Source organism: Vulpes lagopus, chromosome 24 (genome assembly GCF_018345385.1).
Source record: "Vulpes lagopus strain Blue_001 chromosome 24, ASM1834538v1, whole genome shotgun sequence".
NCBI classification, from domain to species: Eukaryota; Metazoa; Chordata; class Mammalia; order Carnivora; family Canidae; genus Vulpes; species Vulpes lagopus.
In genome coordinates, this window is record NC_054847.1 from 24,882,356 (window position 1) to 24,905,362 (window position 23,007).

Consider the following 23,007-nt stretch of genomic DNA (forward strand, 5'->3'; position numbering starts at 1 on the left):
TTATAAAATGAGAGTATGATATAAAATGAACAAACGTTTTAAATTGCGCATTAATGCTTTTCTCAATAAATCCATTTCATTGCAGTTATCCTTTTTTAAGCCTACACCAGAAAGGTATAAAATTCTTCTGGAAGCCAAAGCCTTCCCTTCAGATCATGTAAGGACGCTTCAAATTATATTTCTATTCTTTCGACTCTTCCTAGAGGAGTGTACCATTTGCCTGTGTTGAAGAGTATATTCTCTAGTCTTTTTTCAAGTAACCTTACAACAAAAAGATCTGTCAAATGCTTCTGATTAGGCATTTTAAAAATATAGATTGTAGCTTCATTTCTTTTGTTCAAGTAAAACATGTGTTCGGGGAGGAAAGGATTGAATAGGAACATTGATTTATTAGTCTTTTTAAAAACATTGAGCGAACCGCTGGTTTAAATCAAGTGCAGTTATAAATATTTTATTAATTCTTGTTGCTGTTTTATTTTACGAAATCAAATCAATACATACCCCAGTGCTTAACCCTTTAGCTACATAAAATAGGGAGAAAACTTTTATTTGTCTCTAGCATGTTAGCGTAGTTATCGGTGCTTCATTATTGAAAAAACCATTAATTAAAAATTAAAGATACTTCTTCTGGTTCATTAAATGTTGCTTCTTTAAGAAATTTGCTTGTTCCAGATAGACATGGATAAAAGCATATTGTGTGTTTCAGTTTTAGTGTTAGAGAGAAAATTGATTTCTGTCTTTCTATTATCATTGTTAACTATTCTGACTCACATCTTGTAAGTTTAAGTCATTCGATTATGTCTAAATTAATAGCCATTACTTTACTAGCCATTACTTTCCTAAAAAGGATCAAAACCCTAATATTGAGAAAAAATTCAGGCTCCCTATAATTTCCCGTTCCCATTCATATCTTATAGTCTCAGTGAAAGGAACTTTCTGATGTCCTTTCCTTTTATTACTAGCTTAATTTTTTAAGGGTAAGCCCTTCCTATGAGCTAGCTCAAGTGTACCAAGTCCACACCACTCACTATGGTTATTCTGGAAACTCCAGTTTTGACTTAAGTCAAAGGTGATTTAAAATCTTCTGTAAGTCTCTTGGAACTCCCTAAAGTCTAGATGATCCTTATGCATCCATCCATTTCTAAAATATAGTGCTTCAAGGAATGTTCAGATTGCTGCATATAAATTATATTAAGCTATTCTTTTCTGGTGTGTTCTGTTCAGTGCCTTTTAACCTTGACCTTACATTTAATATGATGATATGCTTTTATTATTATTTTATTATCTCTTTTTGGAGTTATTTCAATGTATTTCTGTGCATTGGACTTGATTTAATAAATCATCCTTCTTTTCCAGTATGCTATTGAATCACAGCTTCAACTTCATGGACTTAACGTTGAGAAAAGTATGCGGATTATAAAGCCAAGAGAGGTATATGAGCAAAAGAAATAAATATTCATTATGTTTCTATTTAGTATCGATTTTTTTCTTCATTTTCCTCAAAAGTCTCTTGTCTTCATTACTTTAATGGACCTTTCAAGAAAGTATAAAAGACCTAGACTTCTGTTACTGTTAGCTCGTTTTGCCTAAAATGGAGAATTAGCTCAGAATTATATTTATTTTCATTTTTCAAGGGATAGTCATATTATAAGCAAACTATTTTCCTATGAGTGCCACTGGAGTTTACCATATTCTTCAGTGGGATGGAAAGGGGTAGCAAATTGCATGTATCATTTTCAATTTCAATTCATTGCCTGTGGATGCTTTTAAAATGGTATTTTTTGAAATTGAAGTATGCCTATCTTTTATATCTCTTTTTAATCTGAGTGTCAATGTTTTCCTTTGTGCTTGGATGGGGTGGGGGAATAGAAAAGGATGTGGTGTCGCAGAAAGAGCTTGGATTTTACAACCTGGCTAATACACTCCACAGAAATCGCAGACCCACCAGCTTACTGGGTAAGGGACTTTGAGAAAGTTACTTCATTTCTCTGAGATTTCATCATATTTAAATAGATAACAAAGGAAACACCTAATCATGCTTGACATATGTTCAAGATCTAACATACTGTGCACCTTACGTTAATAGAGATATAAGATTAAGTTGTACAGTCTTTGACATATAAACTCTGTATAATTTGGCACCAAAAGATCCATGCAGAATAAATTGTAGGTTTCACAAGTGATGCTCCCAGGCCGTTAAGCCAATATTTGAACAATTATTTCTTTCAACCCAGAATACGTTGAGAAATTAAAATCTATTCCATTTAGTTCTATTTGCCAACATGCAATCAATTAATTGAATAGAAAGTTCTCATACCTGTGACAGGATATCTATTTCATATGTCATATATAATTTGCTGATTTCCAGCTAAAATGAATATACCCACTAATTTATCAGAAGTTTTAATGTTAAAAGAGATAAGTGTTGTGGAACTTTATGAGTTAATCATAATCTTGGGAGCATTCTTTTTTTGGGGGGGGCGGAGCATTCTTTAGCATTACTAGGTTAGAGCAGGTCAATATCAGAGAGAACCGTATTCTACTATTAAGAAATACATTTCTTATTCGCTTTATACTGATTCTTTAAATAAGTAATTAGTATATATATTACTTTTCTTTATCTTATGTTTAGAGGATTATGATGGACAAATCATTTTATATTCTTTTAAGAAAAAAAGAGTTTTGGATTACCACATTATTAATTTTACTTAGAATTTGTCTTCGAATTACTGAATTCTTCTCTTTTATATATAAAATACACATCAGTTAATAGTTTATATAGAGATTTCAGTGTCAGTACTATTTTTACAGATTTCAATTTTATAAATAAGCTCCAAGCTTCTAGTCGAAACTATATAGTACGTGCTATATTTGTGATATACATGTGCCTACCATGGGACACAGTAACTGATAAGTAGCAAGAATTACCAATAACTAAAAATAACTGAAGGAAGATTTATGAATACCTTAATGAACTTCCCTTCAATATTAATGCAGTTAATGATGCTTTGACCTCAAAATTGTCAGATTTAGCAGTGGGGAAAAATAATAAAAACTTTATAAATGGATAACAATGATTAGGATACAAGTAGATACTTTGTGTTTAGCTGATATCCTTTGGCTCAAGTAGTTCACAAGACCAAATCAAAATTACTTAGAATTTTCACTAAGTAACCAATCATTAGTCTTAGCTGGGGAGAAGTGGGCAAAAGTAACTTTGATAATAAATTGAGTTTTATTGATTTTTCTCTTCATTTTTTTGGAGCTTGATCTTTAGATCAGTGTGGAGGAGAGTTTACTCTTAAGATAACAGAAAATATTGGTTAGGTCATACTCAGGTGAAAAATGTGTTAAGTTTTTCATCCTGGAAAACATAATGTGATAGATGGATAAATGAAATAATTTCCAAGAAAATTTTGCCATTTAGTATTTCATGGACTTCTTTGTACTTTCTGGTATTTTATTACATGGAAATAAGGAGAAAACAATTTGTAGGTATGCAAATAGTAAAGATTAATTGAAAAAACAGGAATAAATCAAGCAAGTAAGGGTTTTACAAAGACAACTTTTTAAAACTTTTTTAAAAACAATTTTATCATTTCTTATAATAAAAAGCAATTTTGCTATCATTTCTTATAATAACAAAAGCATGCTGAAATCCTGCTCTCTTGCCAGATTTTTTAAGACCATTAATCTGAAAAAAAAAAAAAAACATTATCTTGGAATGTTCTATGTGAGAAAGAGCTCAAGGTGAATTTTAGACAGGGAAATATGAAGTGACAAATTTGTCATTGTGGATTGGATGTAACTTGTGTCTAACTCAACTTTAGGGGGAAGAAACATTGAGAACGGAAGATATCCTTGAAGTAATTGAGGAGGAAGGAGACTCGATTGCAGTGATCCTGTTCGGTGGGCTGCATTTTTACACTGGACAGCTCTTTAATATACCTGCCATCACAAGAGCTGGACAAGCAAAGGTATGCATGTCATTTTTTCCTTCCCATCTTGCCCAAAGCATCACTTTACTGGAGTATTCTAATTGCATTTCTAGTGAAATACCTTTGTGTGTGTCTGTGTAAAATTATTTAAAGAGTTACAAAAAAAAAAAAAAAAAAGCAAGCCTTACATTAAAAAAATAATAATCTGTTTTGCTTTAGGCATCTCTATTTAAACCTCTTTTTGCCGCTTCTGTTTCACTTCCTCACTTCTGTCTGCTCTGCTGTCCCAAAGTTTGCCTCTAATCAGCAGGACAGGTGAGCTTCCTGCAGGTGATGTCATTGGTACTGGGTTAGTCTGTCAGCAGAATATGTCAGATAATAACTGCATATGCTAAGACTGTTAGAAACACAACTCTGGTACTTTGTCATTTTATATATAACTCATTCTGAATGTAATTCAGTTGTCACTTAACCTTAGGTGCCTGAAGAAAGGGAGATGCAGAAATAAAAGTAAACAGTAGATCGAGTTTTACAGTGTACTTTAAAAAGCCACTTTGTTTTTAAGACTTGAGAAATTATGATGCTGTCAATAACGAGAGTTTTTCCCTATATATTACTAACTCACACTTACGTTGTTTACTATTTTGAAATCATGTCTGTTTATATATGTTCGTTAAAAAAAAAAAAGTGTTTTTAGTGTTTAAATGCCTGAAAAAAGAAATCAGAGAAACAATGTTCAACGGCTACCATTTGTATTCAAAATCCTTAAATAACAGTTCTATTTGATTCAGCAATGAAATTATGTATTTAAAAAGGTGACAATCAAATTTTATTCTGAACATTAATAAGTTATGGGATTAATATATGTGTGAAGTCTAGTTAATATATTCAGTTATTGAAGCTAATGAATAGAACTAATGAAAAGAAATTTAGCACCGTTATCAGCAGTCTCTAGGAATTTTCAACCACGACTTCCAACTGGTTTGATGGATAACTGTGAAAGTGGTGCATTACAAAAGATATAAAGATAATGTCTTCTTAATTTAGGCATTAAGTGTTAAATGCCAAAATAAAGGGGAGGTCAATAAAAAATTATATTTTAAAATGTTATGCAAGTAATCAACAGTCTCCGATCCCCGTAGTATATGTGCATGTCTCATTAACTCTCATTGAAATGAGGCAGGAAGATAGAGAAGAAAGACCATGGGCTTTTGGATCACAGTCTGGTTTAAATCTTGGCTAGGTCATTTAATTGTTATATGATCTCGGGCAAGTTACTTGACTTTTCTGGGCCTCTTTTCACAAGTGTTAATTTGGGATAGCAGGGCCCACTTCATAAATTCCGTGTAGAGGAGAAAGAATATAAAATATCCACAATCTTGCACACATTCTGCCATTTAGTGAGGGATTCCTCACAACTTTACCGTCCTCAGCAAATACGAAGCCATGGAAAGTGGTTCAGGTACCCATTTTCTCTCATTGCCTACTGAAAAGCAAAATAAATTTGTTTACTTAAGTGCTGTATGTGATTCTCATTCTTAGCTACTTTGTTTGCTAAAGCATTCTCTCCGTATTTTGCAGGCTTTCTTTTACTTAAAAAGTAAAATAAATGCCTACCATGTGAAACTCTCATTGACCTTTCAGTCAAATGAAGGCAGGAAAGAGCAGTTCCATCTCAATGTAACTGCACAGATGTGACGGATACCATGGGAGTGAAATGGTGATTGAGTAGACTTCAATTTATCCATTATCAAAATTATTCTAACATTCATTTATACTCTTGCTAGACAATTTCTCCCACTCCCAATGGAGGTTGAAAAGTTATTTAAAATGTAGACTTACATAGCTCTCTTGGGTGGTCTATAAAGATAAAACTGAAGAGAAAGGCAGAGAGAAAATTAAAGGTGTCAATCAAAAAAGAGTTAGGAAATTCTAGGAAAAAGAGGCATAAAAAATCACTGTTAGAAATGGCTAAAAAAAAAGATTTAAAAAAAAAAGGAAAGTTTCCAGGAATGAAGTATGGCAGGAATGAAAATGATATTGGGATGGAGCAATGGAAGTCAATAAGAAGAATTTTTATTTCATAATCATGTGAGAGGCAAGTGGGAACAGGAATTCTGAAAAATATATTAATTAAAGAAATGCACACATACCGAAAAGAACACAAATAATCAGTAAGTGGTTTGGTGAATTATTTTGAGCCCTTATAACCATCATCCACATCAAGAAACTTCTAGAACATTTATACCACTCAGAATCCTTAATTGTGCCTTCTCTCAAATACTGTTACCTCCCCTCAAATGTACCACTGCTGACCTGTAGCCATATATATAACTTTGTCCATCTATAAATGTGTTAATATGTATTCTAGCAGTAGTTTTGTGGGGGCTTTTTTGGTAGCAGTTTTGTTTTTCTTTTCATTTCAGTGTATTGTTTCAGTGTATGAAATAGACTACAATTTATTTTCGTTTTCCATTCTCATCAGGATAGATATTTGGGCTTTATTTCTATTTGAGGGCTATTGCAATAAATGCTACTCTAAACACTCTCATACATTTTTAAAGTAAGCATTCACACCGATTTCTGTAAGTGTATACTTTGGATTGGAAATCTTGGAGATAAGGTATACATATGTATGCTTAATCCTAATCAATAATACCAACTTTCCGAAAGGTTGTGCCAATTTGGTATATACTTCCCATCAGCATATATGAGAATGTCTGTTGCTCTATGTCCTCACTGATTTTATAATTTAATGCATTGTAGTTTTAATTTGCATTTCCCTGACTACTGATGAAGTTGGCATCTTTCAAATGTGTTATTGCCTTCTGAATATCTTCTTTCATGAAATGCTTGTTCACATGTCTTGCCCAATTTGCATTTGGTTTTCTGTGTTTCATTATTTGGTTGTAGGTGATATAGAAATGGATTCTGAGGCATAGAAAAATGACAAGATTTCCAGTGATCATCTAAAAGAAAAATTAATTAGAAGAACAGTTTTGATACAGATAATGAATCTCTGATACTGAGGCTTTTCTTAGATGAGAAGGCCTAAGACAGTGATATGTGCAGTAGGCCAACGAAAATTGACCATAGCATCAGATTATAAGGGAAGGCCAGCATATGAAAAGACACATTAGTTTGAGGACACATTTTCATTTTTTGTCTTTGAAGCCATTTACTGTATTTTAGATTATTGGCCAACCCATTCTGCCTTACTTCCCTATTTCTAAATTTTTCATATTCTATTACTTGTTTGTACTAATCACTCACTGCCAAGATTTTTTTCTCATTGCCAAGTGAAAGCTACAGGGTACTCCCACCCTCAAAAATTATTTACGCTCATCCTATTACAACTGGAAATCCTACATCCATTCTGAAATCAGTATGCTCTAGTTTTGTCTCCCCATTAAAGTGACCCTAATATTTCATGCCACCACCTTTTTGGATCTTTTGACTCAATTCTGACACTTTCTTTTCCTTTGCCTTTTCAACGAGTCACTTCTTAATTCCACCCTCCCGGATTTGGTCTATTCTTAATATTCCTAAATCAATTATGAAGTTGTTAAGCTTTAAAAACAAAATCCCAGTGAGAAAGTAGCCAAAGATTAGGGGTTTCTTTTTTCCTTTATAAGATTTGAGTTAGGAGGCTGCTGGGATGCAGTAAGAAGTTGAGTAATATCTGAGTGGCATCTCCACGGTTCTTTTGGTTTTTTTCTCAGGCTTCTCACATCGCGGTCACAAGACAGTTGTCCCAAATCCAGATATCACAATTCTATTTAAGGCAAAGAGAAGGAAGGAGGGAGAAGTAGCAGAGCCGCTTCATCTGTCCCTTTCATCCAAAGTGCAAAATTATTCCCAGAAAAAGCTAGCAGATTCCTGCTTATGATTCATTGCCTTCTGAAGTGGTAGCTTCAAAAGAGCATGAGTAAAGAAATTTTTAACCTTTATGGTCTTATAGTAGAGACAAGTTTAGGTTCACCAACCCACAGTATTTTTTACATTTCCCATTTTTACTCAAATGAAAAATCATTGTTTCTAACTTTTTTCCTCTTTCCTCTTCCATCTCTTCCTAATTTTTCATTTTCTCCCTTTTTTTCCTTTCTTCCCTATTTCTTTCTTAGTCTGCATTTTATTTTCCACCTCATTTCACAAATCATTTGAAAACAATTCACAGGAAACTGATTAGGCAACATAATGAAATATAAGGGGAGAGAATAAAGGGAAAATCCTATGGGGGGGTCTATTTAATAGACCCCCCATAAATTATAATTTCTCAACTTGGATTAAGATAAGAAATAGATAACAAATAGAAATTATTTTCATTAGAAACTCTTTAGTGTATTAGGTAGATTAGGTTTTGGTAACAGATAAATAAAGCCATAAATGCTTTTATTGTGATAGATGTTTATTTATTGTTCGTGCAGCAGCCAGTAATCAGCTTTCTCACATGAAATGATCCAGATTTCCAGTGACTCAAGATTGTGTCCTAAGGCTTTCATATCCTGAATCCTTTGTCTGGATTCAGCCACAGGAACGGGATAGAAGGATGGGAATGTGGCATACCAACTACTTAAAAGCATTAACTTAATCATGGCAAAATTTACTTCTCCTCATTCCACTGACTAACACATGGACATTTCTGGGAAATGAAGTATATTTGTGCACTTAAGAATAACAGTATTAGTTTTCCACACCTGGAACTCAGATGTTTTGTCTTGCTGTTGGAGTAGGATAGTTATTCTGAGATGCAGTGTAGCATTTGCATTAATAAAAATTTTAGATAGTGGAGGTGGGGTCTGACATGATCTTGAGTCCATTGTCTCTCCTTTAGTTTCTAGCATAGTTTGACTAGCTTAATTCACTTACCAGTGTGATTTCATTTCTCCACAAATAATTAGGGAAGATAAGAGTGCTTGTCTCCTAGGAGAACAAACAAGATACTATTCCTGAAACACTTAGTATTTAGTACATGGGAAGTATTCAGTAAATGTTAGCAATTATCAATATATGAGAAAAGACATATTGGAATATCCAGTCTACCAGAAAAAGAAATAATGTATCCTTAGACAGAAAGTGAAGTATTGAGAATTGTAAACTAAAGACTCTTCACTGGATGCTTCCATACTAGAATATAAAAGAAAACAATAACCTAAGCAGCATGGCCAAGACTCAAGAGATTAGATTGAATTAGATTGAACTTTTAAAGGTTGGGTAATGGACTAATAAATTTTAAGAATTTATCACTAAAAGAACTCAGTGCCAACTGGTTATACTCTCCCTTCCTTCTTCAATGCCATAGAAAATGGCCTACAACATATTGGAACTTGTGCCTGGCAGACAGTGAGTGACAAATAAATATTGGTTGAATCAATGAATGATTGATCCCTTAACTTATCACATTGTTTATACTACTATACTGTACTTATATACACACTGGCATGTTAGTTTTCTTTTAGCTTACTAAATATGGCAATGCAAATAATGTCTAAAAAAAGACTAAATTTTGCAAACCTGCATTTTGTTTTATTAGCCTCTACCTTGTCATGTGTCACTCTCCGCTGAGTATGAGTACAAGCAAGCATTTCTTAGGCCCAACCATAAACTACCTAAATTATTAATAAATAATAATCACAATTATAGCTCAAACAATTTAAATAAAAAGGAACTAATTCTGGATCCAGAATAGTGTAAGACAAAAACAGGAATATAAGTAAAAACATTATGAAAAAGAAAGACCTATTGTAGTTTTGACATCATTTGTAAAATCTGAAGTATCTAAAGAACACTTACATATAAATGGTCACCTCACCAAACCATCCATTTATCATTAGGGAAGGCCTAAATTCTTGTTAAAATAATTTTGAGATGCTTGTAGGAGACAAATGATTGATCAAGCCTCAAAATTCTACAGAGATCTTTGCTGAGATGTTTCTAGTATTGGAGATCAGGAGTCAACTCTGTAAAGTACGATCACAATAGAGTACTATCCACAATACAAGAGGCACCTGGGTGTGGCTCAGTTGGTTAAGCCTCTGCCTTCAGCTCAGGTCAGGATCTCAGCTTCTGGGAAAGAGCTCTGTGGGCTCCACACTCAGCAGGGAGTCTGCTTCTCCTTTCCCTCTGCCCCTCCCCACTGCTCATGCTCTCTACCTCTCTCAGATAAATTAAAAAAAAAAAAAATATATATATATATAAACAATACTTGCATAGGAATTGAGCAATACATCAGCTGGGAAAAATTAGTATCAAATATGTTTGTATATGACTATATTATAAATTGGCATGTTGTAGAATTTTTATACATAAAAATGAACCTTTTCCAAAAAGGTTAATATTAGAATGTTCAGTATAAAGTAATCTTTACTAGAAATTGTAGTAGGTACAGTTATTGCATTAAAGTCACTGTCAGTTCATGCAATAGGTTCTTCTCATTAGCGTATTAGAATATACGTGTCTCTATACTTTCTATAGTAGAATTACATGCATTTGGATCTTTTATTCATTCTTTTAATAAGTAAATATTTTAGTGAATTATAATAATGGAGGTCCAAATAGGAACAACCAATTTAGCCTAGAATGTCAAGGTGACCTTTTTAGAGAAGATGAAACCTGACCAATTCTAGAATTATGTGTGGGTAATATCCCCTCCAGGTACCTAGCTGTGTGGTAGGGCCATTCTAGACAGCTTAAAAAAAATTAATCAGGTTACAAGAAAGCAAATATTTTAGTATAATTTGTAGAAAAAACTAATTTGACAGTAGAAAAGGTATGACAAGAAATGAATCTGTAAGGCAGATAAAGGTAAAGAAGGGTTTACTAAGCTATATTATGCATCTTGAACTCCTCCCTAAAGACCTACAGAGAACCATTGAAAGCTTGTAGACAGTGAAGAAACCGCATTTTGTTTTAACTTTAAAAGGAAATTTTCTGCCTACAGGAATGGGTAGAGATGGGATAAAAGAGGCAATTGCAGTTGCTATGCAAGATTTGAAAAATCTCTGTCATAATACAGTTCAACATGAGGATACCATGTAACAGATTTATCTCATATTACATGAAAGATTTTTTTCTGATCTTTCATAGAAGTCATTTTTATTTAATTTTATTCTCTCAGTAATGTTAAAGACAGATTTTTATGTAAACATCAGAAATTAAGTGTCTATATTGAGTTCCTGCTTTTCCATGCAGATTTAACTATTCACAGAATCCAAAGGTAGAAGACCATAGGTGCAGATAGATACAGACACAGAGATAGTGAAAAGGGGAAAAATGACCTAGAATTTAGATGAAATGTCCCATTAACTAAACATCCTTTATTTTGGGAATAATAAAAGATTATTCCTTTGAAAAATATACAGTAAACTTTATCTGTAGTCTTAAATTCATCCAAGTTGGATCCAGGAATTAGAAAGTCCAAAATGTTGGTAAGGATCAGTACCCAAGAATGTAAAAATTTTGAGCTGTTTCTAAGGCATTTTCATCAGATGTTTTATTTAATTTAAGCTTTTCATTAGGTGAACCATATGAGAAAGAATGATTAATTCTTAATAAAAGAGGAATTTTGGACTCAAGATATTATTTTAGAATTACAAATCTGGAAAAAGCAAGCCTCCTTGCAATCAGGATTTTTGCTCTTACAATCACTCTCATCAGGGCCACAGTATATAACTATTTCTCTGGATCTAGCTCCATCCAAACCTACACCCCCCGTCCCCCACCAAGAAATATTACACTTAGGTTTTTGGTTTTTTCTTATTTTGTAGATGATATGCATTTTATAAAATACTTCAGTCATCTAAGACCGAAACTACTTTCTCCAATATCCCATTTTTCATACCACTTGATTAGTAAAAGGAAGGGTAATGTGTCTTTGTTAAACTGAAAAATGAAAGTATTCCAACATGAAATATATAGAATCATTCTAATTTATTCAGTAATCACTGTAAGAATGGAAAGGCAGTTTTGTGCTTCACAGCAATGAATGGAATTTCAAAATATCCTTAAGCAGAAAAAGAAAAAAAAATGTGAGAGATTTCTCTTAATATCTTCTTTCACGATTCCCTTCTTTAATCAATTAATTATTTATACAAACAACATTAGGAATATCAGACCTCAGTTGAGGTCAAGGGAAAATGCTTATTTTCTTAGCAAAATATCTATCTTAAGTAAAGTGGTGAACACATAAGATTACTTTCATATTGTGTGAATAATAAGCTTTAAGAGAAGAAATTTAAGAATGATGTCTTCAAGAATTATCCGATAGACTTGTTTGCAATATTATTAAGTTCAGGATGTATGTAAGTTTAAATATACAAATAAACCTGATTGAGAAATTTGCCATTTAAATTGATACAGTAATCACTAGAACATATCTCATGAAAAATTGCACTTTGATTTCACATCTAAATGGGACTTTTTTTTTTTTTTAAGATTTTATTTATTTACTCATGAGTGATACAGAGAGAGGCAGAGACATAGGCAGAGGGCGAAGCATCCAGCTCCCTATAAGGGAGCTGGATGTGGGATTCGATCCTGGGATCCCAGGATCATACCCTGAGCCAAAGGCAGATGCTCAACCACTGAGCCACCCAGGTGTCCCGAGGGCTCTCTCTTAATATAGATATTACTTTGGGATGGATAAAATAAAGAGTTGTTCTAAATTAACTTTGTAACAGGACAGGTACATAAAATTTGAGATAAGCAAATGTTAAAAGTCATCAGATATCCAAAAAGTCAACCACCCATGCTTGGTAATGCTGTGATTGCATCCATGTATTTCCTATTAGATGCCCTGCCTCATATTTATCACACTAGATAACCACTGCTCTTCTAACATTTGTGGAATAAAATCCAAATCACTTGAGCCTTTATGATTTTACATATATACCTAAATTATCAGTATCATGTTTACCTCCTTCTCCTTCACATAACTAGTGTCAGCTAAACCAAATGTCCTGTCTCCATGGCCCTTATTCTTAGCTTCCCTCTTCTTAGAATTCCCACGAGTGTATGTGTGTGTGTGTGTGTGTGTGTGTGTGTGTGTGTGTGTGTGTTGGGGAGGTGTTGGGTAACTGGGTGATGGGCGTTAAGGAGGGTGCAAGACAGGATGAGCACTGGGTGTTATACTACATGTTGACAAATTGAATTTAAATAATTTTTTTTTAAAATCCCACATGTGAAGATTCTGTTCCTGCAGCTTAACCACTACCTGCTTCACAGGTTACAACCTGTGATAAGATATTTGCTTAATCTAGCTGTCTTTCTATGTGAAAATGTGTTTTATATATATTTTTTGAAAATGTGGTATATTTAAAAATAAAATTATCACATGCCACAATGAAAAATGAAGAGGTTTTATATAAAAATTCCTAGTTTCAACTAACTTCTGAAAAATTAGAGGATTGAAAATACTGGATCATCCTTTCTGTAGAATGAGTGGCAAGGCTGGCTAACAGTGCTGCCCATTAAATGGGATTTGAGCTCTTCAACAAGCTCCCATCTGTACCTATTGACCCTGGCGCTGAAGCAGTGACAGTTGGCATATATATTTATGCTTATATTACAAGAAAGAGTAAAATGAAATATTTCTTATAGGCCCAACTCATATACTTCTTGACTAACTCCTGTAGAAAAAAAAAAAATGAGTGTGCAAACCTTGCCCTCCATTATCCAGATTTTCTTGCTCCTCTGTCAGGCTAAATCTGTCTTTCTGTTGTATTTTTGTAGCATGATGGAAAATGTATTATTGGCCACCTTTTGCACTATCTTATAATTATTTCTATGCCTATCTTAAGTCTCAAATTTAGGAAGCTTATGTCAGCAGAGTGCTCAATGACTTATTGAGGGTGGACCCTATAAACTTCACAGACACATGCTAGCACTTTGCACGTTATCAGTTATCTTTAAATACATACCTGTTTTGCCAGTGAATGAATAAGTGTGTGCACATCAGCAAGAATGGATCAGGCTAATTTTATGGATCACATACTGCTTTAAAAAGCACAACTGTATTCTCATTTAAATAGAATCAGAAAAGTGTGAGAGTTATTTATAAAGGATACTTACTCTAAAAATCAAAACACGTTTTGTAAATTTTGGGTTCTTTTTCAAATTCCATTTCTATTCTTTGACACACTTAGGACATGCAGACTGCTCCATTAAGTCATTAAATATTAAATGAACTAAATTAAGCTTGAAAAATTACCTTGAGCTTTTTTTTTACCATCTTAGGTATCTGAAATAAATCAAACAAACTATTTTGCGTGAGGTCCTTGCCAGCTGGAGAAAGACTCCAGAAGAGAACAGTACCACTCAATTTGTTTTATTTTTTCCCTTCAGTTTTATACTTACTTGTGACAATAAATAGAGACAATGATCACTGTTTTTTTCCAGTAAAAGAAATAGCTGAAATTTACTCTTGAAAGCACAGTCTTTGTTATAGTAAGACCTTTTCACCTGCAAATTACACAACACTTTGGAGTCTCAAGATCTTTTTGCCTTTTCTCTCTCCTTAATCTTTCACTCTTTCTCTCCACATAGCTGTTGGCTCTGTCTCATACCTTCTTACCTAACGTGTTATTCTTAAATTTCATTAACAAAGTGCTCTTATGCTCTCCACTTCCTATTTCTCATCTGTGGATTTGTGGGTTGCATCAATATCTACTTTAAGAAAGTCCTGTTAAAAGGATGAATCTTAAGTTTCTACAATAGCGCTTTATACAAATGTGAATAATAATAGGTACTGTTGGGAAGGAAAAATTCCTTTCCTCTTAAAGATTCTTCTGGCTGGTGAAGAAGTAGTGAGTAGTTAAGTTAGCATGAGACAGGTTAACAGAAGAAAATTGGATGTTGTACATATGGGAACCTTACATGCATGAGAGGTTCAAAGAGAAAAATAAACTGATGTATATATGGAATTGGGTACAAGCCTGGAGCTTCAAAGGGGAGGAGGGCAATTCATAGCACAATAGGCAGAACAGATGTTTGATATTTAAATGTTTGCCCTGCCTGCCATACAGACGAGTCATTCAGATAAAATTTATCTCTGGTAAGAACTCCTATTCTAAAAAAACACCCCCAATTTAGATTCTCCTAGGTAGTTAAGAGAGGGGTAAAAATTCCTCTTAAACTTTCAGAGCGTTGATTGCCTTTGGCTCAAAATAATCCACACAGCAAAGTGGCACAATTCAGGGGCACATACTCTGAACTCTTTTATATGAAAAGCAATGAAAAGGATATTTGGAGTAAGTAATAAATTTAGGCTGGATGAAAGACTTTCAGAGTAAAAATTCACACTGAAACATTTAGAGGGATAGTAGAGACTCCTCTACAGAGATCTTTACTGAAGATTATGATTATGATTTTAACTCATCTGTGCATGCTTTAGAATCATAGCACTTGAATGGATTTTGGAAAATTAAGTGCTTCAAGACTATGACAGGAAAACCAACCAGTTTTCATCTTCCTCTTCATCCCCACCTTCCCCCACTTCTTTGGGGAACTTTTTTGGGGAATCCCAAGGTCAGAGATAACTGGCTAACCTATTATTGTTAATCCACCATTTGTTCTTACTGTCTGTATGCAGTTGACCAACACACACACGCACACACAAATAATACATACACACTCACATACATTCCTATAATTTTTTCTTTGTTCACTTTCCTCCAAGTTTCCCATCAGTTCTTCTTTTTAAGGTAATACTGTCCAAATTCATAGCACTGCAGTTCTCTGTTTCCTATGACTTTTATACCAAACCAGGAATGATACTCACAATACTTAAAGACCTGATTGGTATGGTGTGAAAGCTGTAGTTCCCACAAACAGCCATTGGAGGGTCACATTCTCATTACTAGTATCCATTATAGCCTTGAAGGTACCTATAGGCATCTGTTATTTACCCACCATGAAGCCAGTGCCACTGCTAAGGGCATCCACTGGTGTTTGGACATGCACTGTACAGGGAACATGCAGAAACTGGTATGGATGAATGGCCACAAGCTGGCTCTCAAGCACCTCCTACAGGGATCTCTCAGGGATCATGGAACCTACAACCACGAGTGATCATTCAAGTAGCTCAAGATAAATGTTATTACTTACCTAAAGTTTCTTATTACTTTAGCAATTATATGAGCCTACCAATGCATACCAGTTGACTATCAACTCTATGTATATCCTCAAATACCTTATCTTATATAATTACCAAATCTGCTACTTACTGATGGTCTTCATAATTGATAAGATTTTTTTTTTTTTTTTTTTTTGGTGAAGAAGAAGCAAACTTAAATCAGTCTAAAGCCAACCCATTAGAATGGATCAATTAAGGTTATCAGGAAAAAAACTAAGCTGTATTATTCCATGTTTCATCTTAATAAATAGACATGTAATGAATCAAACCTGAGAGACAGTAAGCTACCCTTTCACCTGGAAATCTCAGAACAGACCCTGTGCATATTATTCTACCAGTTAAAAAAAATGTTAGTATTGTGCAAGTGAAGATGGTGAGGGAAAAACACATGACATTCCTTATTTTATTGAGAGGGATTTTGAACATATTTTTAACTACTATTAATTGTCTAAGAAACTTCATTTTAAAAGATGCCAAGTCTGAACAAATTGCTTATGCCATAAAACTGCAACAGGAACAAAGGCCCTCAAATAATATTCTTTTAAAATTTAATATTAGTTTAGAGAATATTTATTGATAATTGTATGACTTTTATTCATTTACTTCTTAATTTAACAACTATTTAAGTTCATATTATGTAAAAGTAGAAGATAGTAAGATTGGAAAATCGCCACAAGAGATCTATGCAAATAAGGCTATTGATGAAATAGAAAAACAGTTTGACAAAAGAATATTTCATGGTAGTTACCTTAGTTTCAAAACCTGAGCTACCCATGCAAAATGAGGAGGGAAAGAATACCTGAGACAGAGAAACGTTTGTGCAGATAAAGGAAGGAAGGTAAGGGGCACCTGAGACATGAAAACTGCCAAGGACCAGGTCATAAAGGTCTTTAAAAGCTGTACCAAGGAAAGTGAGGTACATTCTGAAGCTAAAGGGGTTCTTTAAATGGAAGCCGGGAGTCTTTTTTTTTCTTTTTTAAAGCAGCTCAGTTTTTATTATTTTTTTCTGATAGAGAGAGAGAGAGAAAGAGAGAGAGGCAGAGACATAGGCAGAGGGAGAAGCAGGCTCCATGCACCGGGAGCCCGACGTGGGATTCGATCCCCGGTCTCCAGGATCGCGCCCTGGGCCAAAGGCAGGCGCCAAACCTCTGCGCCACCCAGGGATCCCAGCAGGAAGTTATATTAAAAAGTATGATTTAACAATCTCATTGGAAGAAGGCAGGCTGGGAGTAAGTATTCAGGGTGGTTAGAAGATTAGCACAGTGGTCTCGGGATTGACTACAAAGCGAGGTGACCAGGTGGTGGCCCATTGCTGTGCTTGTATGTGGTTGTGTCAATATGCTTATGAGCTCTTATGGGTACTGTTAATAAAAATCTGTTGAAAAATATTTGATTTTTATCTTAAAAATTACATAAAGTAGATCCCAGATGTGGAGTTTCTGTTTTTGCCTATTCATATTGTTTTTCTACTTACTCTGAAGAGGTAAAATAATGAAAATATTAACTGGATGACTGTAGAGAGGTTTGGGAGAGTTGTTAGTTTTTCCTTTATTTTTAAGATGCTGCCATCTAGTGAAACTTTTGTAAAATCACTTTGTGGAGATCTCATTCTCATTCAAGTTTATAACTTCTGGTCCTTTCCTCAAAGCAGTTACATTTTAATAATTTATGTTTCTGTCACCCATGGGGAAATAATTGTACATACATTAAAACATATTGTAAGAGCCTCAAGTGATTTATGTGGTAACACAGATGTGACTACAGGACTTTTAATAATGGGATATGATAGGTTGAAGTTTCATGGTTTCTTCATTGTGCCATTCTTTATAAATAATTGATAATAAAATAAAAATGGTGACTTTTCTAGTCCTTAAGATTTCTAAGTTGAGTTTTAAAAACAGAGAAATAGGGATCCCTGGGTGGCGCAGCGGTTTGGCGCCTGCCTTTGGCCCAGGGCGCGATCCTGGAGACCCGGGATCGAATCCCACGTCGGGCTCCCGGTGCATGGAGCCTGCTTCTCTCTCTGCCTGTGTCTCTGCCTCTCTCTCTGTGTGACTATCATAAATAAATAAATAAATAATTAAAAAAAAAAAAAAAACCAAAAGGTGTACTCCTAATCCCTTCACCTATTTTAAAAAAAAAAAAAAAAAAAAAAAAAATAAAAACAGAGAAATATTGAGTTGTAAATATTTTTTTGCAAAAAATAAATCATTGCCTTTATTAGAAATGTTGGCAAGACCTCAAGGCAGGATTTAAAATCAGAACCTTTATATGTTTTCCAAATTGAATTTCAATATTAAAATATCTTAAAATACAAACAAATCTGTATGTGTGTGTGTGTGTGTGTGTGTGTGTGTGTGTACTGAACCTAAACACTAGTCTTCAAACCTGGGATTGGATAATCTCTAAATCTTGATAGAGATTAATTGTCTTTCTTTTTTATCACTCTTAAAACTTCTGTTAGCATGGAGCATCTGTCATATTTTTATGACATGTATTGCTCTTCTTTTTTCCTGTGAGAGACAAAATATGAATCCAACTTCCCTCTCCCCCCCAAAATAAGAATCAGGTATATAATACTGGTAAGAACTTTTTTTCTATGAGATACTAGTTCTGGCCACATTATAATGGGTAAGGTTTCTAATTGACTCTTTAATATATTGAGTTTTCTTTATGAGACTAATGCTATAGGTTAGGGGCCAGCAAATCTTTTCTGTAATGGGCAAGATAGTTATTTTTGATTTTGTGACCCATACAGTCTCTGTTGAAACTACTCAATTTTGCTTGCAGCTGTTGTCATAGACAATATTTAAGCAAATGAGACTAGTTTTGTTTAAATACAACTTTATTAAAAACAGGTCTTAGTTTGCATCCCTTTGTTTAGGGAAAGTACCTATAATAGCAATTTGAGGTTAGTTATTCTTTTTTTTTTTTTTTTTTTTTAAGATTTTACTTATTTATTCATGAGAGACACAGAAAGAGAGAGAGGCAGAGATACAGGCAGAGGAAGAAGCAGGCTCCATGCAGGGAGCCTGACATGGGACTCAATCCCGGGTCTCCAGGATCAGGCCCTGGGCTGAAGGCCTCACTAAACTGCTGAGCCACCTGGGCTGCCCAGAGGTTAATTATTCTTAAGAGGTGTTAGAACAATCTAAAATAGGTCCCTCTGCAATTATTTACTTCAAAAATTTCAATCAATAGATGTGTTTCTTCAATGTTGCAAGAAATCTAAAGTTTTAAACCTGTAATTATAATTTATGCACTTAGAAAACTAAAGATAGAAGAGCTCACAGGTAAAGCATTTTTGCAGAGTCAACTATCACCCCTATTTAATGATCAGGGATTTTTTTTTTAATTCATGTTTATATGCAAAGTTGTCTTAATATGGAATGAATCATTATATTCTTGAAGTAAAATTTGTAACATTTTGATTTACAGAAAAGTAAAGGTTTTGATGATAAGCCTTTAAAGTGAAAAGTTACGACTTGGGTATAATTTGGATAACATCATTTATTCCTTCAGGTCGTCCTTGTGGGAACTTGATGGAAACAAAGGATTGGTTTCTAAAATAGTGAATTCTACTAGGCAGACATGCAAAACACTTGGACCATATGAACAAGTAAATAAGAGAGAATAGAGTCAGACAGTCAAGAGGCTATTAGGATCTCAAGTCAATGTATAGGGAGAACACAGTGTAGGGTCATAAATAGCATCATTTTTATTTGATCATCTTTGTGGCAGCTGATCCAGGCAATACTTAGTTGTAGAGATCCTGCTAGTCTCAACTGAACTCTCTCATGCATCATTGGCCAACTAAAGAGAGATGGAGAGAGTAGCTGATCCAAGCTGAGCCTAGGTGAGGATGCCTTTGATCCACATTTCCTCCATCCTTCATCTGAGCCAGCAGATTGGCTAAGCAGGTCCGTGTCACAGAGATGGAAGAGGGCAAGAGAGCAGGCCTAGTCTAATCACTCGAGTCCTTTAGAGTCTCTACTTGTATTACATGTGCTAACATTCCTTTGGTCAAAATAAGTCACCTGGCTAATCCCAGGGACAGAGAATTGTACCATATCCACAGTGGGAAGAATGGAAAAATTACATGGCAATGGAAATGGGTACAAGGAGAAACAAAGAATGGGAATCATTAAGGCAATTTATCATAGCATGTATTTACTTGAGTTAATTACATTAAATATGGGCATGATGTGGAGTTTAGTGCAAAAGTAAAAACTACTATTAACTCCATCAGGTTAGTAGGATACACAAAAGCAGGGGTTCTCAAACTTTTTGCCAAGGAAAATCTTTTACTCTAAAAAATCATTGAGGACCTCATAGAGGCTTTGATCCTGTGTTTATATTTACTCTACTTGTAATTAAAGATGTTTATTTACTTATTCATTCGTTCACTTATTTAGAGCATCAACAAACACATTACATATTAACATAAATCATATGCTGTTAAGGAAACAAAGCTATATTTTCTAAAACAAAAAGAATGTTGTATGTTTGGCAAATCTCTGCATTGTTTGGCTTAATAGAAGACAGCTGGTTTTTCATATCTGCTTTTGTATTCAATCTCTTGCTTTTTTTTTTTCTTCATGAAGCATATGAAGAAAATCACTCCTCATGAAGATAGAAAACACAGGAGTAGTTTATTGGCTTTTCAGTTTATTGTGAATATTGTTTGATACCGTATGAATAATTGACAAATTGTGGTATGCAATGTGAAACCAAATTACTGAGCTTTCTATACTTTGTTCTATTAAAATATATTGTTTAATTTTGCACTTTGTTGTTTTATTTTATTTTATTTTATTTTTTTTTTGGTTTTGAACTTTGAATAGATCTTTAATCCATGCTTGATATATAACATCAAACATTGGTTGTTTGAAAAATATTAGCACATATTTTCCAAATATATCTATGTATTTCATTATAGACTATTTAAAAAATTATATATTATTACTAAATGATCAGAAATATCTCTAAATGTTGGGAAATGGCCATACTCATAAAAGCGGGTGCAAATTTGCAAAATCCTAATTGCTCTTGGAAACTTCTTTTTTCATAGGCAACAAATATTGTGGATTGTTTTCCTTGAATTGACAGACTCACTTCATTCATTTTCAAAAGAATGTCAAACACCCAAAGTATGAGTTAACTGTCCTCTTTCAGTTCTTCTTTGATGCAAAAATGGCTCTCTATGCAGTAAAAGTGGTTAGTTCAGCTTGCAACTTAATTTCATGAGTGCATTATTTTGAGGGAACCATCTCACTTAAGAATATGGTCAGATGTCTTTTGCATGCTTCCCACATTAAACTTTAAAAATATGAGAATTCAAGCATTGAGATTTAAAACAAATTTAGCATTTTTACAGCTTTCTCAAGGAGATTCTTAAGTAAAATTGTCTTATTTCCCCCTGTAACTAAATGGTTTTGACCTGCAATGACTGCTGGTGTAATTTGGTGCCACTGCCTTGAATTGCACTAACATGCCAGCAGTTTTCCCATAACTGCTTTTGCATTATCAGTGCAAATGTCAACACAGTGAAGAAGGCAAAGAATGTCTTCATAGTATGAAAATTAATTCAACCTGAAAGGATCCTGGGAATGCCCAGTGTTTTGTGGTTCACACATTGTGAACCACGGCACCAAAGGGTAAATAAACTATATTTATAGTTCAGCAGTTTGTCAAAGATTTTCTCAGAGATATTTATACTTACTATTTCTAATCATTAAGCAAATTCAAAACTTGTTCTCATGTTCTTCCCCAGGGTTGTTTCGTTGGCTTTGATCTCGCACATGCAGTTGGAAATGTTGAACTCCACTTACATGACTGGGGAGTTGATTTTGCCTGCTGGTGCTCCTACAAGGTACAAATTACTTAATATATTTACAACCTTTATCACACATTGACATTGATTCAAGTGAAAAACTGGATCAGTGGCCGGTTTTAACTATTGGAGTTACTTTCCTCCATATCTTTTATTACTGCTTTTTCTGATTTTAGTTAATTATAAAGTCATATGATAGAATAGTATAATAATTACTTAAAGTCAGATATTTCCATTTACAATAGAGTATTTATTTCTTGAATTACCTGGCTGCTATAGAAAAGTTGGGAAGTTTGGGGACAAAGTTCTACCCTTAGAACTTAATTCAAATTGATTAGGTTCTTAGTATTTTGTTGCTATATTGTGAAATTTCTTCTTTGTAAAGATAATTCTTATGGAATCAACTTGATATTGTCGTTTGAAGACATTTTAATTGACAGAGATCATGAAAATGAAACCAATTTTATTTTAACTTAGGTGTTTTTAAAATATGATACTTTACTATTATTTAAATATTTTTTATGAATAAGCTTTAAAGTTAGCTAGACTTCATTGGAACTGTTATCTATTAGTTGGGGCAAAATCGGGCCAAAAAAGTAGTATGTATTTGGGTATTTAGTCTCAGTTAATAATGCTATGCTTATTTGTTTTTGTTTTTGTTTTTTGTTGAAAAAGGTAATGCAAAATTCTGTTTTATTATAAAAGCTCACATAATCACATATTTGGGACTGGTCAAAAGTTGGTTTCATGACAAAAAAAAGTCAAATGATTTCATTGTTTATTTTTGTCATATGCTCAGACAACTTAATTTCTTTTCAATTCAGTATTTAAACTCAGGGGCAGGAGGTCTTGCTGGTGCCTTTGTCCATGAAAAGCATGCCTATAGAATTAAACCTGCGTGAGTACCATCTTCAGATTCTTCTTTGGTGATGAATAAATTAATGTGCATTAATTCTAAATTTACATGAGTTCATTAAGGTGCCAGCCAATAAGGATCTGGATTGATTATAATTATATCACTATTCTATTAACAATGATGTACTTTCTCAGAAAGAAATGCCTTTCAAAAAAAAAAAAAAAGAAATGCCTTTCAAAGAGTTCAATTG

The 23,007-nt window shown here is 33.8% G+C and overlaps 1 protein-coding gene across 1 annotated transcript in view; it reads left to right on the top strand.

Annotated features, from left to right (window-relative positions):
* Positions 1–23,007, top strand: part of KYNU (kynureninase) — a 111,138-nt gene that overhangs the window by 48,863 nt on the left and 39,268 nt on the right. The window contains exons 6-10 of the mRNA XM_041739268.1: positions 86–157; positions 1,357–1,431; positions 3,831–3,977; positions 21,842–21,940; positions 22,726–22,799. Of these exons, the coding sequence (XP_041595202.1) occupies positions 86–157; positions 1,357–1,431; positions 3,831–3,977; positions 21,842–21,940; positions 22,726–22,799 (467 nt within the window). The remainder of the gene's footprint in view (positions 1–85; positions 158–1,356; positions 1,432–3,830; positions 3,978–21,841; positions 21,941–22,725; positions 22,800–23,007) is intronic.